This window comes from Furipterus horrens, unplaced genomic scaffold, assembly GCF_987537825.1.
Source record: "Furipterus horrens unplaced genomic scaffold, mFurHor1.1.pri manual_scaffold_11, whole genome shotgun sequence".
NCBI classification, from domain to species: Eukaryota; Metazoa; Chordata; class Mammalia; order Chiroptera; family Furipteridae; genus Furipterus; species Furipterus horrens.
In genome coordinates, this window is record NW_028327181.1 from 20,478,725 (window position 1) to 20,497,882 (window position 19,158).

General features: G+C 45.7%; 2 protein-coding genes across 4 annotated transcripts in view; one reads left to right on the forward strand and one right to left on the reverse strand.

Annotated features, from left to right (window-relative positions):
- The first annotated feature begins 4,398 nt into the window (after positions 1-4,398).
- FYRD1 (FYRN and FYRC domains INO80 complex interactor 1) lies at positions 4,399-11,091 on the forward strand. Of its 2 annotated transcripts, none has more exons than XM_090257675.1 (9): positions 4,399-4,774; positions 6,427-6,497; positions 7,103-7,335; positions 8,151-8,287; positions 8,580-8,726; positions 9,290-9,387; positions 9,632-9,742; positions 10,182-10,324; positions 10,771-11,091. In XM_090257675.1, exons 1-9 carry the CDS (start codon positions 4,625-4,627, stop codon positions 10,914-10,916), a joined length of 1,236 nt encoding a protein of 411 aa, XP_090113801.1. In that variant the 5' UTR covers positions 4,399-4,624; the 3' UTR covers positions 10,917-11,091. The 2 variants fall into 2 exon arrangements, with proteins under 2 accessions (XP_090113801.1, XP_090113802.1); XM_090257676.1 differs by having other exon boundaries at positions 10,721-10,897.
- A 775-nt stretch (positions 11,092-11,866) lies between these two features.
- The window catches only part of SIAE (sialic acid acetylesterase), a 35,921-nt gene continuing 28,629 nt past the window's right edge, over positions 11,867-19,158 (reverse strand). For both annotated transcript variants that reach the window (XM_090257673.1, XM_090257672.1), the window contains 3 exons: positions 15,184-15,341; positions 13,868-14,063; positions 11,867-12,246 (listed from right to left, as the gene is read on the reverse strand). In XM_090257673.1, the coding sequence (XP_090113799.1) occupies positions 11,977-12,246; positions 13,868-14,063; positions 15,184-15,341 (624 nt within the window). In that variant the 3' untranslated portion in view covers positions 11,867-11,976. The remainder of the gene's footprint in view (positions 12,247-13,867; positions 14,064-15,183; positions 15,342-19,158) is intronic.

Consider the following 19,158-nt stretch of genomic DNA (forward strand, 5'->3'; position numbering starts at 1 on the left):
CCCTTGAGAAGTCAGCTGATAGTCTAATTGGGACCCCTTTGTACATAATTCTTTTCTTCTCTCTTGCTGCTTTTAAGATTCTCTCTTTATCTTTAATTTTTGACATTTTGATTATAATGTGTCTTGGAGTGGTTCTCCCTGGGTCCAGTCTCTTGGGAACTCTCCTTGCTTCCTGGACCTGCAAGTCTATTCCCTTCCCCAAGTCTGGGAAGTTCTCCTTTATTATATTTTCACTCAATTTTTCAAGTTCTAGTTCATCTTCCTCGCTCTCTGGCAAACCAATGATTCTTATGTTGGGCCTTTTATAGCTGTCCCAGAGGTTTCTGATCCTCTCATTGTTGCTTCCCATTTCCTCTCTCTGCACTGGTTGACTGCTTGTTCCTTCTCCATATTCCAGTTTGTTGAAATGAACTCTGGATTTTTTTTCCTCACCATCTGTCTCGTATGCGGTTTTGTTCCTTTCGTTATGAAAGTTTTTCGCTTCTTTCTTATCTTTTTCCTGCTCTTTTGTGAATTCTGTAAGCCACCTGATAACAATGGCCCAGAACTGAGCCTCTGACAGGTTTCTTATCTGTTCATCTGTCAGGTTCTCTATCTGTTGCCTGGTGAGTTGTGTCACCGGGATTTCTATAGTTGTCTGCCTCATTTTGACAGATGCGTTTTGTTTTCTTGGGCCGGCTGTCGGGGGCAGTGCCTGTGTACGCGTCACAAGTCAGCGACCGGCGCCTGTCTGCGACCTATTTCGCAGCCCTGTGGTGCTTTCTTTCTTTGGGGGCGGGGGTCCAAGATGGATTCACACAGTTATTCAGCTAGGAGACCGGGATCCGTCCTCCCGCCCCCCTGGGCCTCACTGTTCAAGGCGATGCGGTGGCTGCTCTCCCCTGCGCTGGGGTCGCGCACTGCCAGGGGCCCGACCGCAGCCGGGATTTCTTGCCGCCCCGCCCGATCTCAGGTGCGATCGCAAACAGCGCTGCCCTCTTTAACTCTTACCTGCCCAAATGGCACCGCTGGTTTATAACTTCGTATGTTGGGCTTCCGTGTAGTTTTATTTTCTGGAATTTCTAGTTATCCTTTGTTTTGAAGTAGTTGTATTCCTCTCTAGTTGTAGAGGGAGACCTAGCGTGTCCGTCTAAGCCTCCATCTTGGCCGGAAGTCAAATACTTATTTCTAGCCCCTTCTTGCCTGCGAAGTTTCTTTTGAGAAATCAGCTGAGAGTCTTATAGGCACCCCTTTGTAGGAAACTCTCTGCTTTTCTCTTGCTGCTTTTAAGATTCTCTCTTTACCTTGAATCTTTGGCATTTGAATTATAATGTGTCTTAGTGTGGTCCTCTTTGGATCTAGCTTCTTTGGGACTCTCTGTGCTTCCTGGACTTGTATGTCTATTTCCTTTGCCAAATTTCGGTAGTTTTCCTTCATTATTTTTTCACATTAGCTTTCGATTTCTTACTCTTCCTCTTCTCCTCTGGCACCCCTATGATTAGGATGTTTGCACATTTAAAGTTGTCCCAGAGGTTCCTAAGCCTCTCCTCATTTTTTAAAATTCTTGTTTCCTCATTTTGTACTGGTTGACTGTTTTTTCTTCCTTATGTTCCAAATAATTGATTTAAACCCCAGTTTCCTTCCCTTCATCAATGGTTTTGTGTGGGTTTTCGTTTCATGTAGCATAGCCTTCACTTCTTCTCTTATGCATTTGCCATACTTAAGCATATCTGTCAAGTCTGTGGGCAATCGTTATCACCAGTGTTTTGGGCTCTGTATCTGTTAGGTTGTCTATCTCCTCATTTATTAGGTTGGCAATCTCCTCATTGCTTAGTTCTCCCACTAGAACCTTGATCCATTCCCTCTTTTGGGCCATACTTCTCTGTCTCCTTGACAGGCTCCTATGTTTGTTTGCCTCTGTGTCTTAGGTAGAGCTGTCACACCTGTTACATTGTAAGGGGTGGAGCCTTAGATATTCATCAGTACAGGGCAATCTGTTTCACCATGTTGTAGTGCTGTGCATGGGGAAGGGATCCGAGAGGAAACAATGCTGCCTGCCCAGCACTCCAGGCACCTCTCTCACCTCCAGATAGGACTGGCGCCTCTCCAGCCATTGCCATGGCCATCGCTCCCAGAGTGGGTGGGTCCATGGATGTTCTAGGACCATGGGGTCCCTCCAAACAAGTGGACTCTGCTGAGAGACTGGCAGTCTCTGCCTCCACCCCAACCCCCACTGGTTTGCACAGTCAGGATCAATGAGGCTTTACTGTCCCCAGCACTGGGACCGTGAGCTGCGTGGTCCAGTCTTGTGCTGCGAGCACTCCCCAGGTGTCCCTCTCAACCCCTCCAGAAGTTTGACTGCGTTTTCTGCTGGCCTGCTGCTGCCACCGCTGCCACCACCATATCGGGTCCCCTCCTCGCCCTGGCTCCACCCCTCCTACCTGTCTGGAATAGTATCTCTTCTTTATAGCCTTGTCCGATGGACTTCCATGCAGCTCAATCCTCTGAAACTTCTGGTTGTCTCTAGCCTCGAGGCAGTTGCATTCCTTCCTAGCTGTGGAGAGAGACGCAGCCTGTCTGTCTAGGCCTCCATCTTGGCTGGAAGTCTTGGTATTTATTTTTAAAGGTGCACATTATACCCTTCTTTGTATAAGTATGTAGAAAAATTATGTCATTTCTGACAAATTTGGATAAGTTTACCTAAACAAGCAAAGGAACTGATGCATAAACATTCATTAATGGCTTCCTATTATCTTTGGTAAAAGTCTAAGTCTTCAGATTACTACACAAGACCCTCTGCTATCCAACTACTGCCTGCCCCTTCAGTCCTCTTGCCCCTCTCCACATACATCTTGCACTCTAATCAACTACTTGCAATTTGTATGCTTCTCACGATGCTAAGCCTTTGAATGCACTATCCCCACCGCCCAAGATGCCCTCCTGTTCTCTCCTCCAGAGTCAGGGTAGGCACATTTCCTCTTCCCTATCTCCTCCCCCATCCCTAACTAGGTGCTGTCATATCATCCAGTATCTATCTTTGAGATAAAACTTACTACACTGTATTAATATTACCCCCTTTTTCTGTCTTAAATAAGTCTCCTAAATATTATGCCATAATAAGCACTATTCTTTTGAATAAATAAGATTGAATGAGTTGTTCAGTAATAGTACATTGTTTTGGGCACACAGACGCAGCCACTAAATAATCCTGTATGGAAAAAGCTTTGTGCACAAAGATGCACTTTGCAGCAAAAAAAGTCAAACAACATGAAGACAATTATGTAAAATGACTATGCCATGACTGAAATATTAAGCAGCCATTTAAAATTATAAAGGAATCATAACATTGCAAAATGGATATAGTATTGGTAAGTGAACAAAAAGAAGACATTGTATTTAGTTTATAAAGATGCATGAAGACATATATACCAACCTGTTAAAAATGGTTCATTCCATGTGGTAGCATTACGGATTCTTTAACTTTTTGTACTATATTTTCTAAGTTTCAAAAACTTGCATGAAGTGTTTTATATATTGTAAGGAAATGTTTCTAATGAACAAACAATAAATATTTTAATGAAAATTCCACTGAATCCACTGGCCAGAACAGCTTGCAAACTAAAGTAAATTATAGCACTTTTCCTCCCACCAGGTATGAAGAGGAATAATGAAAATAAAGTCAGATTATAAAGGCTGCAATGCCAAAACACAGCTGGACAGCAAATAAACCTGGCAGTTAAGAGAATAAGGGATTAAACAAAAAAGAAAAAAATACTCCAACTCTCTCCTGATCAATCAGAACTATCCCCAGGTAAAGTGCTAATTCAGAGTGTCAAAGGCATGAGTGTGGTATTTTTTCATAGGCTGAAAAAATTCCTGGCGGTTTCCAAAAATGAACTTACGTGGCTGCCTTGAGTATGTTTGTGGAAACACACTGGCATCACGAGCGTTGCTCTGCTAAAACCCAGCCAGGTCCAACCAAGGCAGCTTACAATGCGGATGGACATAAAAGGCCTTTCCTTAAATCTATTTTTGTCAAGACCCTGCCACTATTTTTACAATTTTCAGAAATTAAATACCTGGGTCACCGATTCGAAACCTCTCTTTTAAACTGATTATGTTACCTATATCAGCATTATATTTTTCTCCAGGAATTTAATATTTATTAATTATGTACATATTTTCCTTAACTTCCACATGCCACTCTAGCAATCTATGTTTTGAACATGTAACAGTAATTATATTTCGTATCACCAGTTCCTTAGTTTTATTTCTCATTCACATACATTACTCTACAGTACGTTCAGTTTCCAGAGGAAAAACCTGTTGACCCCCCACGCCCCTCTTCCTTCTGGTCGCCTGCTCCGACGTATCCCTCGCTCACGACCCGGAAGTTATGCCAATTGGCGCCGTGACGTAACTTCCGGGCAGGGTTGCTTCCGAGGCGGACGCGAAAGGATGGTGAAGCTACGGGCTTGACGGCTGGATTCCTGCCCCAGCCGCTCTCCTCAGTAACTTTCTGGAGAGATCGGCTCTTCAGGGCCCGGTTCCGCCAGCGCAGACCCAAAGAGGCCGATGTCCCGCGGCCCCTCGGCCGGGCGCTGATGCCCGCCGCCCCCGGGAGGCCCCACAGCGGGCCTGGGTCATGAGCCTGCTGGGCGGCCTCGCCCCTTCGCCGCGGGCCGCGTCGCAGTCCACCAAGGCCAGGATGAAAAAGCTCGCGAAGAGGAGCCAGAACGAGAAGTACCGGCTCAAGTACCTGCGACTGCGCAAAGCCGCCAAAGCCACGGTGTTTGTGAGTCTGACGCCGCTCGGGCTTCCCCCGTCCCAGCACTCCGAATTCGCGGGGTCTTTCAGCAAACCGCCCCCCTTCCCAGAGTGGCAGTAGTAGGACCGTGTTAGCTTTTACAGCGTACGTCGCCTCTCGGTAGCCTTGTGTCCTTGGACAGATTGCATATTTTGGCAATCCTGCTTCTTACCTGCGAGAGTTGATAACTAGCCTGCTGAATTGTGAAGATTAAATAAGGAGAGGAAAGTGTTTGGTATCTAGAAGATGTGCCAGTAAGTTTTAGCCACTATGGTTGTTACCACAAAACTCTTGCAAATGCGTTTGATTCTGAAGAGAACCCTGAGAACGAGGCACTGTTTTAAAAATAACACTGAATCCCTGAGATGATTTGCTTAAAGGGGCGGTGTCAGAGCGCTGACCCCAACTTAGACGCCCTGGTTCTAGTTTCTTTATTACTTCCGCTAACCCGGCCTATTTCCTAAGCGCCCCGGGACCCCTTCCCTAAACGGACACATACAGGAAGCTTTCGGTAACTTATTATCCCCTTCTAACTGCGAGTCTCCCTAGTGTATCTGCTGCTCTTCTGTTGTAGAGGCGCTGTGTTTACTGAATGAATGGACTGGTTTGCCAGCCCCTCACTTCTGTGTTAAAATGTCCTGACTCGCTCAGGAGTGCGCAGTGCACGGAAATACAGGGAGTGGGGTCCTCAAAGGCCCTCCCACCGCTGTCTGAAGCACCACCTTACCTATTCTTTCTGCCAAAAACTTGATCATCTCTCGGCCTTTTTTGGAAGCATAAGAAAGGTTTGGGAATGAGCATGTTCATTCCAAAAACATTTATTTAGCACTTGTTGTGTGCACTGGAGAGAATTAAGGAAAGTATAATTAAGAGGATTTGATACCTTTCTCTTATTCCCTACATGTCAAAGGTACGTGAAGCTAGCCGCCTATGCTATTAGGAGGACTGTGGTTCCATTAAGTACTACATAAAGGTTTTGTGAAGAAAAGGGCTATTCAGGGTTTGAGTTCCTACCTAGGGAACACCCAGATTGTAGCATTCCCCCAGGACTGATGCTTGGGGAGTAGACTGAGTCATCAGTAAAGAAAGACAGTACTCGAGTAGGTAGATTATGAAGTTTAAGAGTTTTGCATACTAGAGTTGATTTTGTTCCCTCCAGTTTTTCTATTTAAGGCTCACATTGCTTGGGATGCTTTGGGTTAGACTGGTTTTGTAAGCTCCCCAAAAGTCAAGGTACTTGGAAATGGATAGTCCTCATATTTATAAGGATTGAATTTAAGCACCTATGGATTTAAGCAATATGCCCTTTCCTCTGCTAAAGGCTACCCTAATTAGGATGCCTGCACATCTTGACTCGCCTAGAACAGCCCTAATTTACCATCATGTTCTGGCATAATCATTACTAGTGCCCCCTTTTTACTCAAAGGTGCCCCAGTTTTGATAAATTCTGTAATTACCCTGCCCATAGTAAACTTGACTCTCCTGTTACCTATAGGTTCTTTTATCATTTGCAGGGTAGACTAGTTCTTCCCTCTTACCTAGCAACAAAGGACTACTTTGGTTAGAAATACAACTCTTCTTCCCAGAATACTTTGATCTTTTATTCATTTTGTGATTATATTCAAATTTTTTTCTTAAAGGAAAATGCTGCTATTTGTGATGAAATTGCTCGTCTGGAGGAAAAATTTCTTAAAGCAAAAGAAGAAAGACGGTGAGCTGAGTTCATTTTGTGTTTAGAATCACAGTTTTGGTGATTGACATGGCATTACCGCTCTGGGGATTGTTCTGTAGGGGGATTTTTGTGCATCGCACAGCCCGTCAGCCACTGATCAAGCACAGAGAGACAACCTGTGCACTGGTTCGTGTTTATCCTAGTTGGGCCAGACCACAGTGATGAGACGGCTCTTTTATTCATCTTTCTGATAAAGCCGTCTTGCCACAACTAATAAGTAATCTAATAGTATAACTTGCCAGTTATAAAAGAAACTGTCCCTCATTCTGCAAATATTTATTCAGCATGTGCTACCCTGTGCAGAGCACAGTGGGTATGTATACATATGCAATTCATGGTATATACCTTTCAGAAGTCTAACACCTTCCAACATCAAGTTACAGCAGTCCTCCAGATGCACTATAATTCTTTATCCTTCGCTTATTACCCTCTGGACCTTCATTATTCTCAGGGTCCACTAAGAATGTTATTTTCAGTGTAATAATCTTGTATATAGTTCTGACTTTTCCTAGCACTTAAGTAAAACATTGACTTGAGATAAAATGGAAGTTCATACCTCTGCTTCCTTTCCTTTCTAACCTCAGGTACTTGCTAAAGAAGCTCCTCCAGCTTCAGGCTCTAACTGAAGGGGAAGTACAGCCTGCAGCCCCTGCCCACAGCTCCAGTTTGCCCCTGACTTATGGTGTGGCCAGCTCTGTGGGAACTCTACAAGGATCTGGGCCCATTTCTGGGCCTAGCACTGGGGCTGAGGAACCATTTGGGAAGAAATCCAAGAAGGAGAAAAAAGAAAAAGGCAAAGAGAACAACAAACTGGAAGGTACCCTGGAGGGGATATCAGTCGTACCAGTGGCTCAGTGACTACTGACAAAGACCTGCTACTAACTGGTAGACACACATGGCCACAGATACACTTACACTCTCACCTGGTCCTTAAGCAGCCCTCACAGCCCCTGGAAAGCAAGTGTTCCAGAGCCACTTGGAGTGGAGCAATTCCAGTTAGACCTGGTTAAATGCGCAGGGAGCAGGCTAAAGCTTCCACCGTCTTCCCTATCCCCAGCTCTCTCGGCTGCCTTCAGTTCACACTTTCCTAGAGGCAGGGAAATGAGCTAGATGGCTTTTAGAGCATACTGCTGGCTTGGGAAATTACTGATTTGTGAAGTAAGAGACCTTAAAAAGTATAAGGCTTTTTAACCCTGGCTGGTGTGGCTCGGTGGATTGAGCGTTGGCCTGCGAACCAGGTGTCGCTGGTTCAATTCCCAGTCAGGGCACATGACTAGGTTGCACGTCAGGTCCCCAGTTGGGGGTGCGAGTGAGAGACAACCACACAGTGATGTTTCTCTCCCTCTCTTTCTCCTTTCCCCTCTCTCTAAAAATAAGTAAATAAATATATATATATATTTTTAAAGTATAAGGCTTTTAGATTCTAAGCAGTAATATTAAAATTGGTTACTGCCAGGTGGGTGGCTTAGAAGGATACTCGGGGCTTTGGGGGAAAGTCCCATGTGCCCATTCAATGAATGTGTAGAACTGGGATTGGCTTATTGCTCTTAGCATATACATGTAAATAAATTTTCCCCTTCCCCTTAGCATTGGGAGGGGCCTAAAGTGGGTGACCCCAGATTTGCGTTTCAGTTCTGAAGAAAACATCCAAGAAAAAGAAAATGGAGGGAGGTGCTCGCAAGCTGGTTCAGCCCATTGCCCTGGATCCCTCAGGACGGCCTGTGTTCCCCATCGGACTGGGGGGTCTAACAGTATATAGCCTGGGGGAGGTGAGTGAGACCAGCGATACAGAGAGAGGAGAATCAGAAATGTGGGAATGGGGTTGAGCCTTCCCTCCCTGTTCCCATTAGTAGCAGTGCTTGCTGTTTCAGACCAACACCAGGAAATCTGCAGTTCCTACGAGCCAGGTTGGTTTTGTCTCCTAAACAGCCTACACTCTTCCTGTGTGATTTGAGTCACTCTTTGCAGCCCCAGAGTGGTTCCAGAGGCGACCTATGGCACACTGGACTTCTGAATTCTCCAGTGTCTTCATTTGCAGGTTGGGGAACTCTTTTTTTATAGATCATCACCGACCGACCTGGCTTCCATGACGAGAATGCCATCTACCCTGTGGGCTACTGCAGCACTCGAACCTATGCCAGCATGAAATGCCCAGACCAGAGGTGTCTCTACACCTGTCAGATCAAGGATGGTGGTGTGCAGCCTCAGGTAGTTTTCTTTGCAAAAATGTATGGAACTTTATAGAAAACTGCTCAAGGAATTAAGTTGGCTAAGATAGCACTTACTACAAAAACACTTTCTTGGCAAAAATTTCTCAGTATAATTTTGATTTAACAGTTTATAAATAGTGAAAGTGTTCTGAAATTTAAAAAATACAGAAAATTAATTGGAAAGGAAGTTTGTAGTCAAAATGGCCTGTGCCCCTCTAAGGTATTGTAAGGGTAACCTGAGATTACATGGTTTTAAGATACCATTTGCTTTTGTACTTAAGAGATGTAAGTAAGTGGATCGAAAGAGGTCTGGAGAGGCATGGAACCAATTCAGTGTTCACCTCTGGAGAGCAGTCAAGCCAGGAGTATAGAATTGAAACAAAGGACTGTTTTCTGGGATTTGTTTGACTTTTTAACAGCACTGTAGGAAGTTGTACCCGCCTCCTAGTGTGGTGTACATCAGCTTCAAGTTCCGGAGTGAACAGGTACAGGAGTAGCGTGACTTTGTCTCTCCTACTTCTTCCTTGAAAATTGCTCTCATGGCTCCTTTATCTTTCTCAGTTTGAAATTGTTCCTGAAGATGACCCTCAGAATGCCATTGTCAGCTCTTCTGCAGATGCCTGTCATGCAGAACTGCTCAAGGCCATAAGTGCTACCATGTAAGTTGACCAATAGCTTGAAGACAGGCCAAAAAGATCCCTTTGGTACAGTGAGACCCTTTCTCTTGCTTTAATGAGCGGAGATCCCTTATTTTATAGAATGCTTTCTTTCATCAGTCAGATGTCTTAGCAACTAACATCTCCAGCATATGCAAGTCAAGAAAGCTTAGCCTGGGTGTTCATGCCCACATTCCAGCCCTACACCCATTCTCATCTCCCTCTAAGCTCGCCCTCTCCTGTTTAGGGGGACACCAGTGTCTGACCTGCTTCCGTCTGGAGCTGACTTCTTTGGGTTTTCTCATCCAACCATCCACAACCTGATCCAGAGTTGTCCAGGAGCTCGGAAGTGTGTCAAGTAAGTGTGGTCAAACCTACTCCCTTGATAGAAGCTGCGATCAGTGTGTCCAGGACGTGAAGTGTTTTGTTCATTCGTGTGCTTACTGAGCTGCTGCTGTGCACAGAGCATGCTTGCCCCTTGACCACGGGGCCTCAGTACTGTCTTAGCCCTCTGTACAGGCGAGCAGAAGCCAGTTCCCCGCTGCACTGTGGCTACTGCTCTCTGTGTACTGTGACAGCAAAGGGAAGTCCTGCAGAATAACGTGCCAGTAAAGAAGCCTACCTATCTTTTTAAAGTTTTTTTTTTTTTTTGTTTTTTTGTTAACATGTTTTTAAATACATATTAAATACATATTGGAGAGATCTACGTAAAAAAATACCTGATCCCTTTGGTGGTGAGAATGTGTAGTGGCCAACAGACAGCTCTTGATAACAGTAACATCCCTTTGATCCTGCAGTTACCAGTGGGTGAAATTCGATGTGTGCAAACCTGGAGATGGGCAGCTGCCCCAGGGACTGCTGGAGAATGACGCAGCGATAAGCTTTGAAGCCTTTCAGAGACAGACCTTTGATGAAGATCATAATGATCCCATTCTACAAGGTATCTTTTAATTTTACCTTTCTAGTTTGAAAATTGACCAGTTTTAGGCTTCCCTCCCTTCTTCATTCATAGCTGAGTAGCCCAGAGGTCTGGGCAGTGATAGAAGCTTTCACTGCTCCGATACGAAGAGTCCCGAGCCAAGAGAACTGGCTGCCCCGTGTAGCTCCACAGCAGTCCTCACAGAAGTCACAGTGCATGGCTGTGATCATAATAAGCTGTGATCATAATAAGGCAGGGCCCACCAAGGAAGGTTTCTCGTTTCTCCTTAAGTTAAGACCTAAGCAGAACTCCAGGGGAAAATGTACTGTACAGGACTAAGATTGCCAGACAAGGGTGATTGGGCTGACAGATGCGAGGGTGTTAAGGACTTGAAAGAACATATGTGTATCTGATCAGTCTCCTCAGAGTCCCAGACAACGCTGGAACTTATGGAATGTTTTCCCCAGGATCCTTGGACCTCCCGGAGCTCCAGCCCTCAGCCTTTGTGTCTTCTTACCAGCCTGTGTTCCTGACACACGAGCCGGTGGTGGACAACGCCCTGGAGCACTTGAAGTCTTCACCGCAGGGCAGCCCCATGCAGTCTTCCGACTGAACAGGATGATTTTAATCTTAAACTAAAACTTAGACTATACGGAAGGAGGCAGTGATTCAAAAGATACTAACACATTTTGTTGTGGAGCTTCCCATGGTGACAGTTTACCCTGAGAAAAACTTCACCTGCTGTATTTCTAGTAATAAAGTTCTCTTGACAGTTCTGCTTATTTTCATCTTGTTAGATATGATCTGTTTTCCTTAGTTCTGCCTTGGGTTGAGTAAACTTAAATTCTTTATTAACCAACATGAGAAATAGCTGTTGACTCATGGAGGAGTTAGTAAGGTTCTGACAACCTTCTACCCTTGATTCTGATTCTAGTTCAAGGAATGTTAAGCCCCAGCCCCTGCACCCCAAGCAGCTGTTTTATTTTTGTGCCAGTATGATCAAAAACGAATCCGGCTCATCCCCAAACTGGCGAGTCCAGCCCAAGGCACACTTCGTCCATTTATTCACATTTTCACATCTTCTTTAAAGAACCTGAGATTTATTTACATTTAAGCCAAATGACCTGTTTGCCTGTCGGTCACAGTTTTTCTAAGTTTGTGATTCCCCCAGACCGGTTCCTGGCAGCCCGAGCAGCGCCATCTCTCCTGCCGCCTCGCCTTTTCTCTGTATTCCTAAGGCTGGCCCTCAGCACCTCCCCAGGTGCATTTACATGGTTCTGCGTTGCTAGCTTTCAACATTCACATTATTATTTCAGTTGAAAGAGCAGGACCGTTTACATCCAGAATTGTGGAAACGAGGGTTAGAAGAGCTCTCAAGGCCATGCAGGCCTGCTGGATATTTCACCCCAATGATGAGGTGAAGAACACTGAGGTTCAATTTGTGCGTGGCCTGGCATGGCCCAGTACAGACACCAGCCTAACCAGATGACAAAAGGCAGGCATTTCACTGTCTACCGGCCCTGGCTCATCTCAGAATATAGAAAAAGGCACGTGCTAGCTGGGAACTGTCCAACAAAGTTTTTATGTTAATTTCCTTTAAAAGCAACAGTTGGCATCATTTAAACTCCTAAATGCCCAAATCGAAGGGATCCATACTTATGTCTAAGATATGGTCATACTCCAACTAAACCATTTACAGCAACCTTGCTGTGATACCCAGGCATCAGGCTTGCAATGGAAGCAGTGAAAGGAGGGACTGGCAGGGTACTGCTGGGGTGGTAGAGGGGACACTGCTTATATTCACAAGGCCATGTGGTCCAGGCATAGCGGAGAGCCACCGGAGAGTCGTAACAAGAACTGATATCCAGGGCCAGGGTCTGGGTGGAGAAAGTGTTCATGGGAGCTGGAAGCCAAGTGCACTGCTGGTCATCACAGCATGAGATCTAATGAGAGAGTCATAAAAAGGAAGGGTCAGGTCGGGCCGAGGATGTTCCTAGGGGCTGGGAACTGCTCTTTCAGACAGATGGTAAGGGAGGGAAAGAGCTCCTTTTAGCCAAGAACCCCCTTCCTATAGTAACCAGAGCGAACCTGAGTCCGTGTCTGGTCAACAGCCATAGGCTGATAAAAATGTTCATGCGATGAAAACAAATAAATCAACAAAGCCTTAGTTACTGAGGCAGACAAGGAAGCACAATCACATCCAGCACTTGGGGAAGGTTCCCTGAACATCCTTGCTGTCACCCCTGACAAATGGCAAAGCAGGAATCTGAGCGAGCCGAGCAGCCTAGCTCTGCTCCCCTTTGGTGCTCTGAGGAGCCGAGGAATGAAGAAGGGGCAGAGAAACTCTGGACACCATGCCCTTCTTCAGTCAGAAGGCAATCCAGGGAAGGAAGCATAAGTGGTCCAGTACCCAAAGGTTCAGTTCCGACCTGGCCCCCACTAAGACTCTGGGTCCAGGTGACACACAGACGGCCCGCGACTGACTGAAGCGGAGAACACAGAATGCGAAAACTGCTTGGGAGCTAGAGTTTACCTAAAACCCGGTGTCCAGAAGCTAAAGGCCCAAGTGCTGACCAAGCACCTGAGGCAAGTGGGTTCTGTAGTCAGGGTGCAGAGGAGAAGCTGCCCCGCATAACCGTGTGATTCGAGTTTGTTTGCAACGTCCTTTCATCTCCACTGCCCTCCTTTCACACACCCCCAGCCCCAGCCTAACGGCCTCTGGATTCCCAGACACTCGTGTAAACATTCCATGTAGGAATGCCTCCCCCGTGACCCCCAGCTATGGAAGACTCTTAAAGGAACCTCTTTAATCAATAGCCCCAGTTCCACAGTGGACTGATCCTTGCTAGGTATAGAAGAAAGTAGTTTCATTATATAAATTCACATTAAGCTACAAATCACCCAGCTTGAGCCCCTTAAATGAGACACTATTAAATTCAAAAGAATACCAGAATTTAGGATAAAAGAGACATCCAAGGATGAGGGAAGTATTCTGGAACAAGGATCCTTTCAAAGGTAACCTACAAATAAAGTTGCAGGCCTTGCCCAGAGCGGAGTGAAAACACAAAAGGAAAATGACTTTAATATAGACTCCTTTTCCCTTCCCTGATTGTCCTGGCCGTCAGAATTGCCTCCAAGCCAGTGATTTTCAACTGGCGTGCCATAAGATTTTTAAAACATGCAGTACCTGACTATTTAGTCAGGGCACTGGCTCTTTTCCCTCAGACTGTCACATAAAAAAATGACAACAGCCAACACAACAGTGGCCATCCAATGTGAATGAATCCAAATTTTACCTATTTTTTGTCAGACTGGAAAACAATATATATTTTTTGGTGTGCTGCAGAATTTTAGTAATTTCTGTGTGCCATGAGATGAAAAAGGTTGCAAATCATTGCTCTAAGCAAACGAATTAATAGCTGCTTATCTGCCCCCTGAGACAAACTCAGCCCCCCACCAATGAAGTCCTGCCTCGCAGTCATTTCAAATCAGAGACGGCCTCGCTGTGGAGGAAATCCTGATGCCCCAAACTGGAGGAACCCCTATTGTTTCTGCTGTCCTCACCTCAAATATCTTGTCATCCTGACTCTGCACCAGGATTTGCTGGGAGTACGTGAGGTTGAGCAGCCCCTTGTCAGCCAAGAGCTCTATCTTCTCAGGCAGCGGCCCCTGAAAGGCCAGCTGCTTCTCACCGTAAGCCACAGCACGGGCCCCCAGGTGTAGCCGGTAGGCCACGGTCTGTTTATCTCGAGGGTGGATGCTATAGGATAAACAGGTAGAGAACTTTGGGTTTGAGCTCAATAATAACCACATTTTTAAAAAAACAAACAAACAGCAGGGTGGTGATTGCAAGGGGGAGGGAGGAGTCACGGATAAATAAATGTTAATGGAAAAAATGCAATAAAAAATAAACAAATAATTTAAAAAAAAACATAAAGAAGAAACAATATACAAAGCGCCCTTTAAGAAGGTGAGACTAAGGTTGACTAAATACAATAGCCAGTGATGAGTGGTTAGTCAGCTTAAGAGAAATGGTAAATGGCAATCAGGGGCGGGCTCTGAGCCTTCTATGGGTTGGAAACCTTGAAATAACAGATGACTTGGAAGGAAGAAATAAAGGGAGGGAGGGAGGGAGGGAGGGAGGAAGGGAGGGAGGGAGGGAGGGTACTGGAACTAACGTAGGCGAGCTAACTCAAGACTATTCCAACCAATGTATCCTGTGTTTCCATCTGAATCAGCTGTGCGTTACTTGGTCCCCTCCAGGTTTTATTTGTTCAGTAAATATTTATTCATTTAAAAATAAATAAATATTAGTTCCAGCTCCTACTATTATCCAGACACTGTGTTCTGGTCTGCTTTGAAATACCCTCGTAACCTACAGCTAACATGTGGTAGTCACGGGACCACTCAAGAGACACGTCATTGCTCCTCCTTTGAGTCTCGGGTAGAAGCAAGTTTCCAGCCTCCCTGAAGCTGGGCACGCCCACGGAGCTGCTTTGGCTAATGCAACGTGGGCAGAAGTGACTGGCGTTATTAATCACCAGAGTGGTGCTTTAAGGTGACTGTGGAAGTCCAAGTCAGCGTAGTGCCTCTTTCTCTGGATCTGTGACTGACTGTGATGGCAGAGCCTCTCTGTTGACCTCTGGACACGTAGTGTGAACAAGAAGTAAGTTTCTGTTGCGTCAAAGCCCTGAGATGCTGAGGGATCTTTTTTATCACTACAGCACATCCCATCGTGAATGACTGCAAATATTGTAATGCTTCTAAGGTCCAGTCCTTAGACCATCCACTCTCTCCCCCATCACAGTGAGCATCACGGTGAAGAACACAGACAAAGAACATAGATCATTATTCAACCAAAGTCCAAGAAGCACCCATACCTGCCGAAAGGCGAGTTCCTGTCACCGAGATCCATCGCTACAGCCATGAAAGTGTTGGGCATCCTTAGGTTGGGGACATAGCCAAAGTCTGCTGTTTGATGCCAACGGATCTGGGAAAATCCATCATCTGAGGTTTCATCAGCTGAAACGGAAGACAACTAGAAAGTAGACACGTTGTTGCATCAGAATTTTAGTGCATCAGAATCCTGCCCTGGAGTCTTCTTCACAAGCAATCCCTGGTTCTGCTTCATTCATTTGTTCAAATGCTCATGCAACAAGCATTTACTGAGCTCCTCACTGCGGTGGCAGAACCCCTGTCACCCCACCTGCCAGTTAGCTCTGCCTCCCCTCGCATCACAAGGTAGACCCTACGTCTCCTCCCATGGAATCCAGGCTTTGTCTGTGATGTTCTCTGACCAATGGAATGCTCATAAGTGATGTTGTGTAGCTTCCATGTTTTTGCCTCAGGTGCCCCTGCCTTCTGATTTCATTTTCCTAGAACGCTGAGATGGCCGGGTGAAAAAAATGATGCACACAGAGGAGCCTTGGAAACTGGAAAATCGTGAAGGAGACAGGCATTAATGCCCTGGCAATCCCAGCAGAAGGGCCAGTCATGTGAATACTAGATCCTTCCATTCAAACCGCAACCACAAAAGCAAGCCCACTGGTAGCACATAGAGCAGAGTGAGCCATCCCAGTTGAGACCACCTGGTCAACCCATGGAATCATGAGCAAAAACAACTGCTGATGTTTTAAGACACTTCCTGCTGGGGTAGCTTGTTGCAAAGCAGTAGGTAATGGACACATCTGTGTACAACACAGGGCTAGGCACTGCACTGATAGGGGAAATCAGAGTGGGAAAACTTTTAGTTTTAAGTTACAGTTAATAAGTTTATTAACTATCGTCGGCAGCCGTCCGTCTCGAGAGACGATGGTGTAGCTTCTTAAGAGTGTCCTCTCCAGTGAAGCTGAAGCTACAGAGCCTGGGCAGGGTGATATGGAGGGTCTGCTGTTGCCCATGCAGCAGACCCCCCCTCTCTTCGCAGCTGAAGGGTCCAAGGGAAAGACGGAGTCAATACAGCTTGGCTTCAGGTGCGCCGCAGGAGTTGCCGGTGTTGACTACAACGTCAAACCGCCTTAGGGACTCCGGCTCCGGATTTTCTGTCGGGGTTTACTCCCTTAGCCTTTCCCCAGAAGAGGTATGCCGCAAGGCAGCGGAGGTTTTTTGGAGTCAGAGTTTTCCTTCTCTGATGTGCCCTGACTGGAAGCGACACTTAGCTCACAGGCCAACGCTCAACCCACTGAGCCAAACCAGCCAGGACATTTATTAACTATATATGTAGGGATTAATGTATGTAAAAAGCTATTGTTTCAGGAACTGAAAGTAGATCCATCCTGACTCCAGGAGACCACAGGCAATTCAACCTTTGTGCCCCAGGAGGACTGCAAGCCATTGTGCTCCAGGGAAGGGGCCTCCTGCCACTCCAGATGCAGATAAAGAATCACCGGTCAACAGATGAAAGGATGCTAGAAAAACTGCCGGACTGCAGCTTTTCTTTGATTAAACTTTTCCCTGAATTCCACCGACCATCAGAAAAGCGCCCATAAAGATTCAATCCTTGCCTCTACTTATTGGTTCTGGTAGTGACAGGCAGCATGAATGCCGACTTCTCTGGTTTCAGTGTGTAGGAAAGCAAATAGGAATCTGCCCTGGAGTGTGTGGGCAAATGGCAGCAAAGATCCTAATTCTTTACACGTTCCTATATCCACATCCTCTTGTCCTATGACCTTATGTTTCTTGTATTAAGAGAAAAAGTATATTTATTTCCCCACCACTTGACTCTGAGCTCAGCCATGTGGCCAGATCTGGCCAGTTGATGAAACAGAAAATTACAGTGCGTCAATTCCTAGTCTAGGCCTCAAGAGACCTTTCATGGTTCCACTTGCTCTTTCGCATTTCTGCTGTCACCATGAGAATGGCATCCAGGTTATTCCACTCGTCTTGAGAGAAGGATGACAGATGTGGAACAGAGCTGCCTCATCTAATGCAGTCCAGACTTGGCAGCGGAGCCCCCAGCTGACCACAGAGATCTGAAAGTGCCCAGTGGAGCTCAGCCAAGATCAGTCAACCCCCAGTTGCCTAGACATGTAAGCTAAAATAATAAATGTTATTTTAAGTCATGGAGTTTTGAGGTGATTTGTTTCCTAGTAGCTAACTAGTACAAGTACTTCACAGCTTTGCTGGGGGGACAGACCTGCATATAAGAAATATTAATAAAAATGCTATAAAATAGTGTGGGTTAAATGTTATATTGATGGCACAGACAGTGAGTGCTCTACATTTAGAACAAAATATTATTATAAAAAAACATAACATCAAAATACGTTAAAAATGGATGGGCACAGAAAATATGAGAAGTCACTACAAATGGGACTGCTCGTATGTCCCATGTTAGAACCTTATGAGATGCAAAGGTAGAAGATAAAGGCAGTTTTCAAAGAGAGAGAGAGAGAGAGTGCCATCTAGTTGGAGAACGTACGTGGGAAAGACAAGGTTGAAAAGATAGTAAGGCAAGTGTCTGGAGAGAGTTTACACTTTATCCTGTAAGCAACAGGGAACCACAGTAGAGAGGAAGGTGCAGAGCACTGTGAATATATTAAATGCCACTGAGCTGAATACTTTAAAATGGTCATGTGAATTTCCCTAATTTTAAAAATTAGAGAGCCTCTGAAACTATTAACATGATAAAAAGATGATTTCAAAAGATTAATCTAGTAGTCATACAAATGATCTGTGAAGAAAAAAAGACAGAGAGACTGGTTAGTTCAGAAGGTACTATAACATTCCAACGCGAAAGAGAAAGCGCTAACCTGGACAGGTAGTACTGGGAATGGGATGATGGTTAGAAATAAGGCAATCTGAAAGACAGACGGAAAGAACCAGGCATCCAATTGAGCATGGGAGCATAAGAGAAAGGATGCTATCCATCGTGCAGAATCTGTAACATCTGAATCGTCTGCTTGGAATTGTGCAGATGTAAGTTAGGTCCCTTACCAGCTGACTTCAAAATAACCAAAAGCAAGAGTATTGTGATGAACCCAACCCAGCCAGGCAAGCCCTTGAAAAGAGGGCCTAGAAGTCAGAGTCTCTCCTGTTGGCTTTCCAGAGTGAGCTGCCATGACTTCTACAGCTTCAAGGAAAAGGACTCTGTCAGCACCCATGGGAGCCTGGAAGAAAACCCCAGGCTCCAGATGAGACCCCAGCTCCATCCAACACCTTCACTGCAGCCCTGAGCAGAGGCCTCAGCTAAGTTCCACATACCCAGACTCCTCACCCATGGGAACTGTGCTATCTCACAGCCTTGTCTGAAGCAGCTAAATATGCAGTAATTTGTTATGTAGTGATAGAAAAGTAATATACTAGGAAATTACCTTCCAGGCAAAAGGGGACAAAAATGGCGGGCCCTGGCGTGGGAGCCTTATTGTGATTGAAGCAAGTATGGCAGCCAGTGTGGCTGAGGTGGTGTAGTGAGGCCAAGGAAACCAGGAGATGAGGGCGGAGGCAATGGAAGCAGGGGGCGCAGATCATGTACAACTGGTACGGGGGGACCAATGGAGCCTTCTCATATGATGTACCTCTCAAAGGGCCGCTTTCACCCATATACTGAGAATATCCTCAAGGGGGAGGAAAGGAAGCGCTAGTAGTAGGAAGGATAAGGTATGAAGGATATGTGGACGGAAAAGGGGCCACATACTAAACCTGACAAGTGCAGGAGAGGCCTGCATGGGCCCTACCAACTCAGAGACAGAGAGTAACCACACGGGACGGTCTGAACATAAGCACCTAACCACAAGCGAGTCCTGGCGAGCAGTGACGTCCGAGGTCTGTAGATTCCTTGACGAAGGTCAGTCTTAACCCGAAGTGAGCCTATCCACCCTCTTTCTGCGCCTAAGATAACAGAGCTTTGGAAGGTG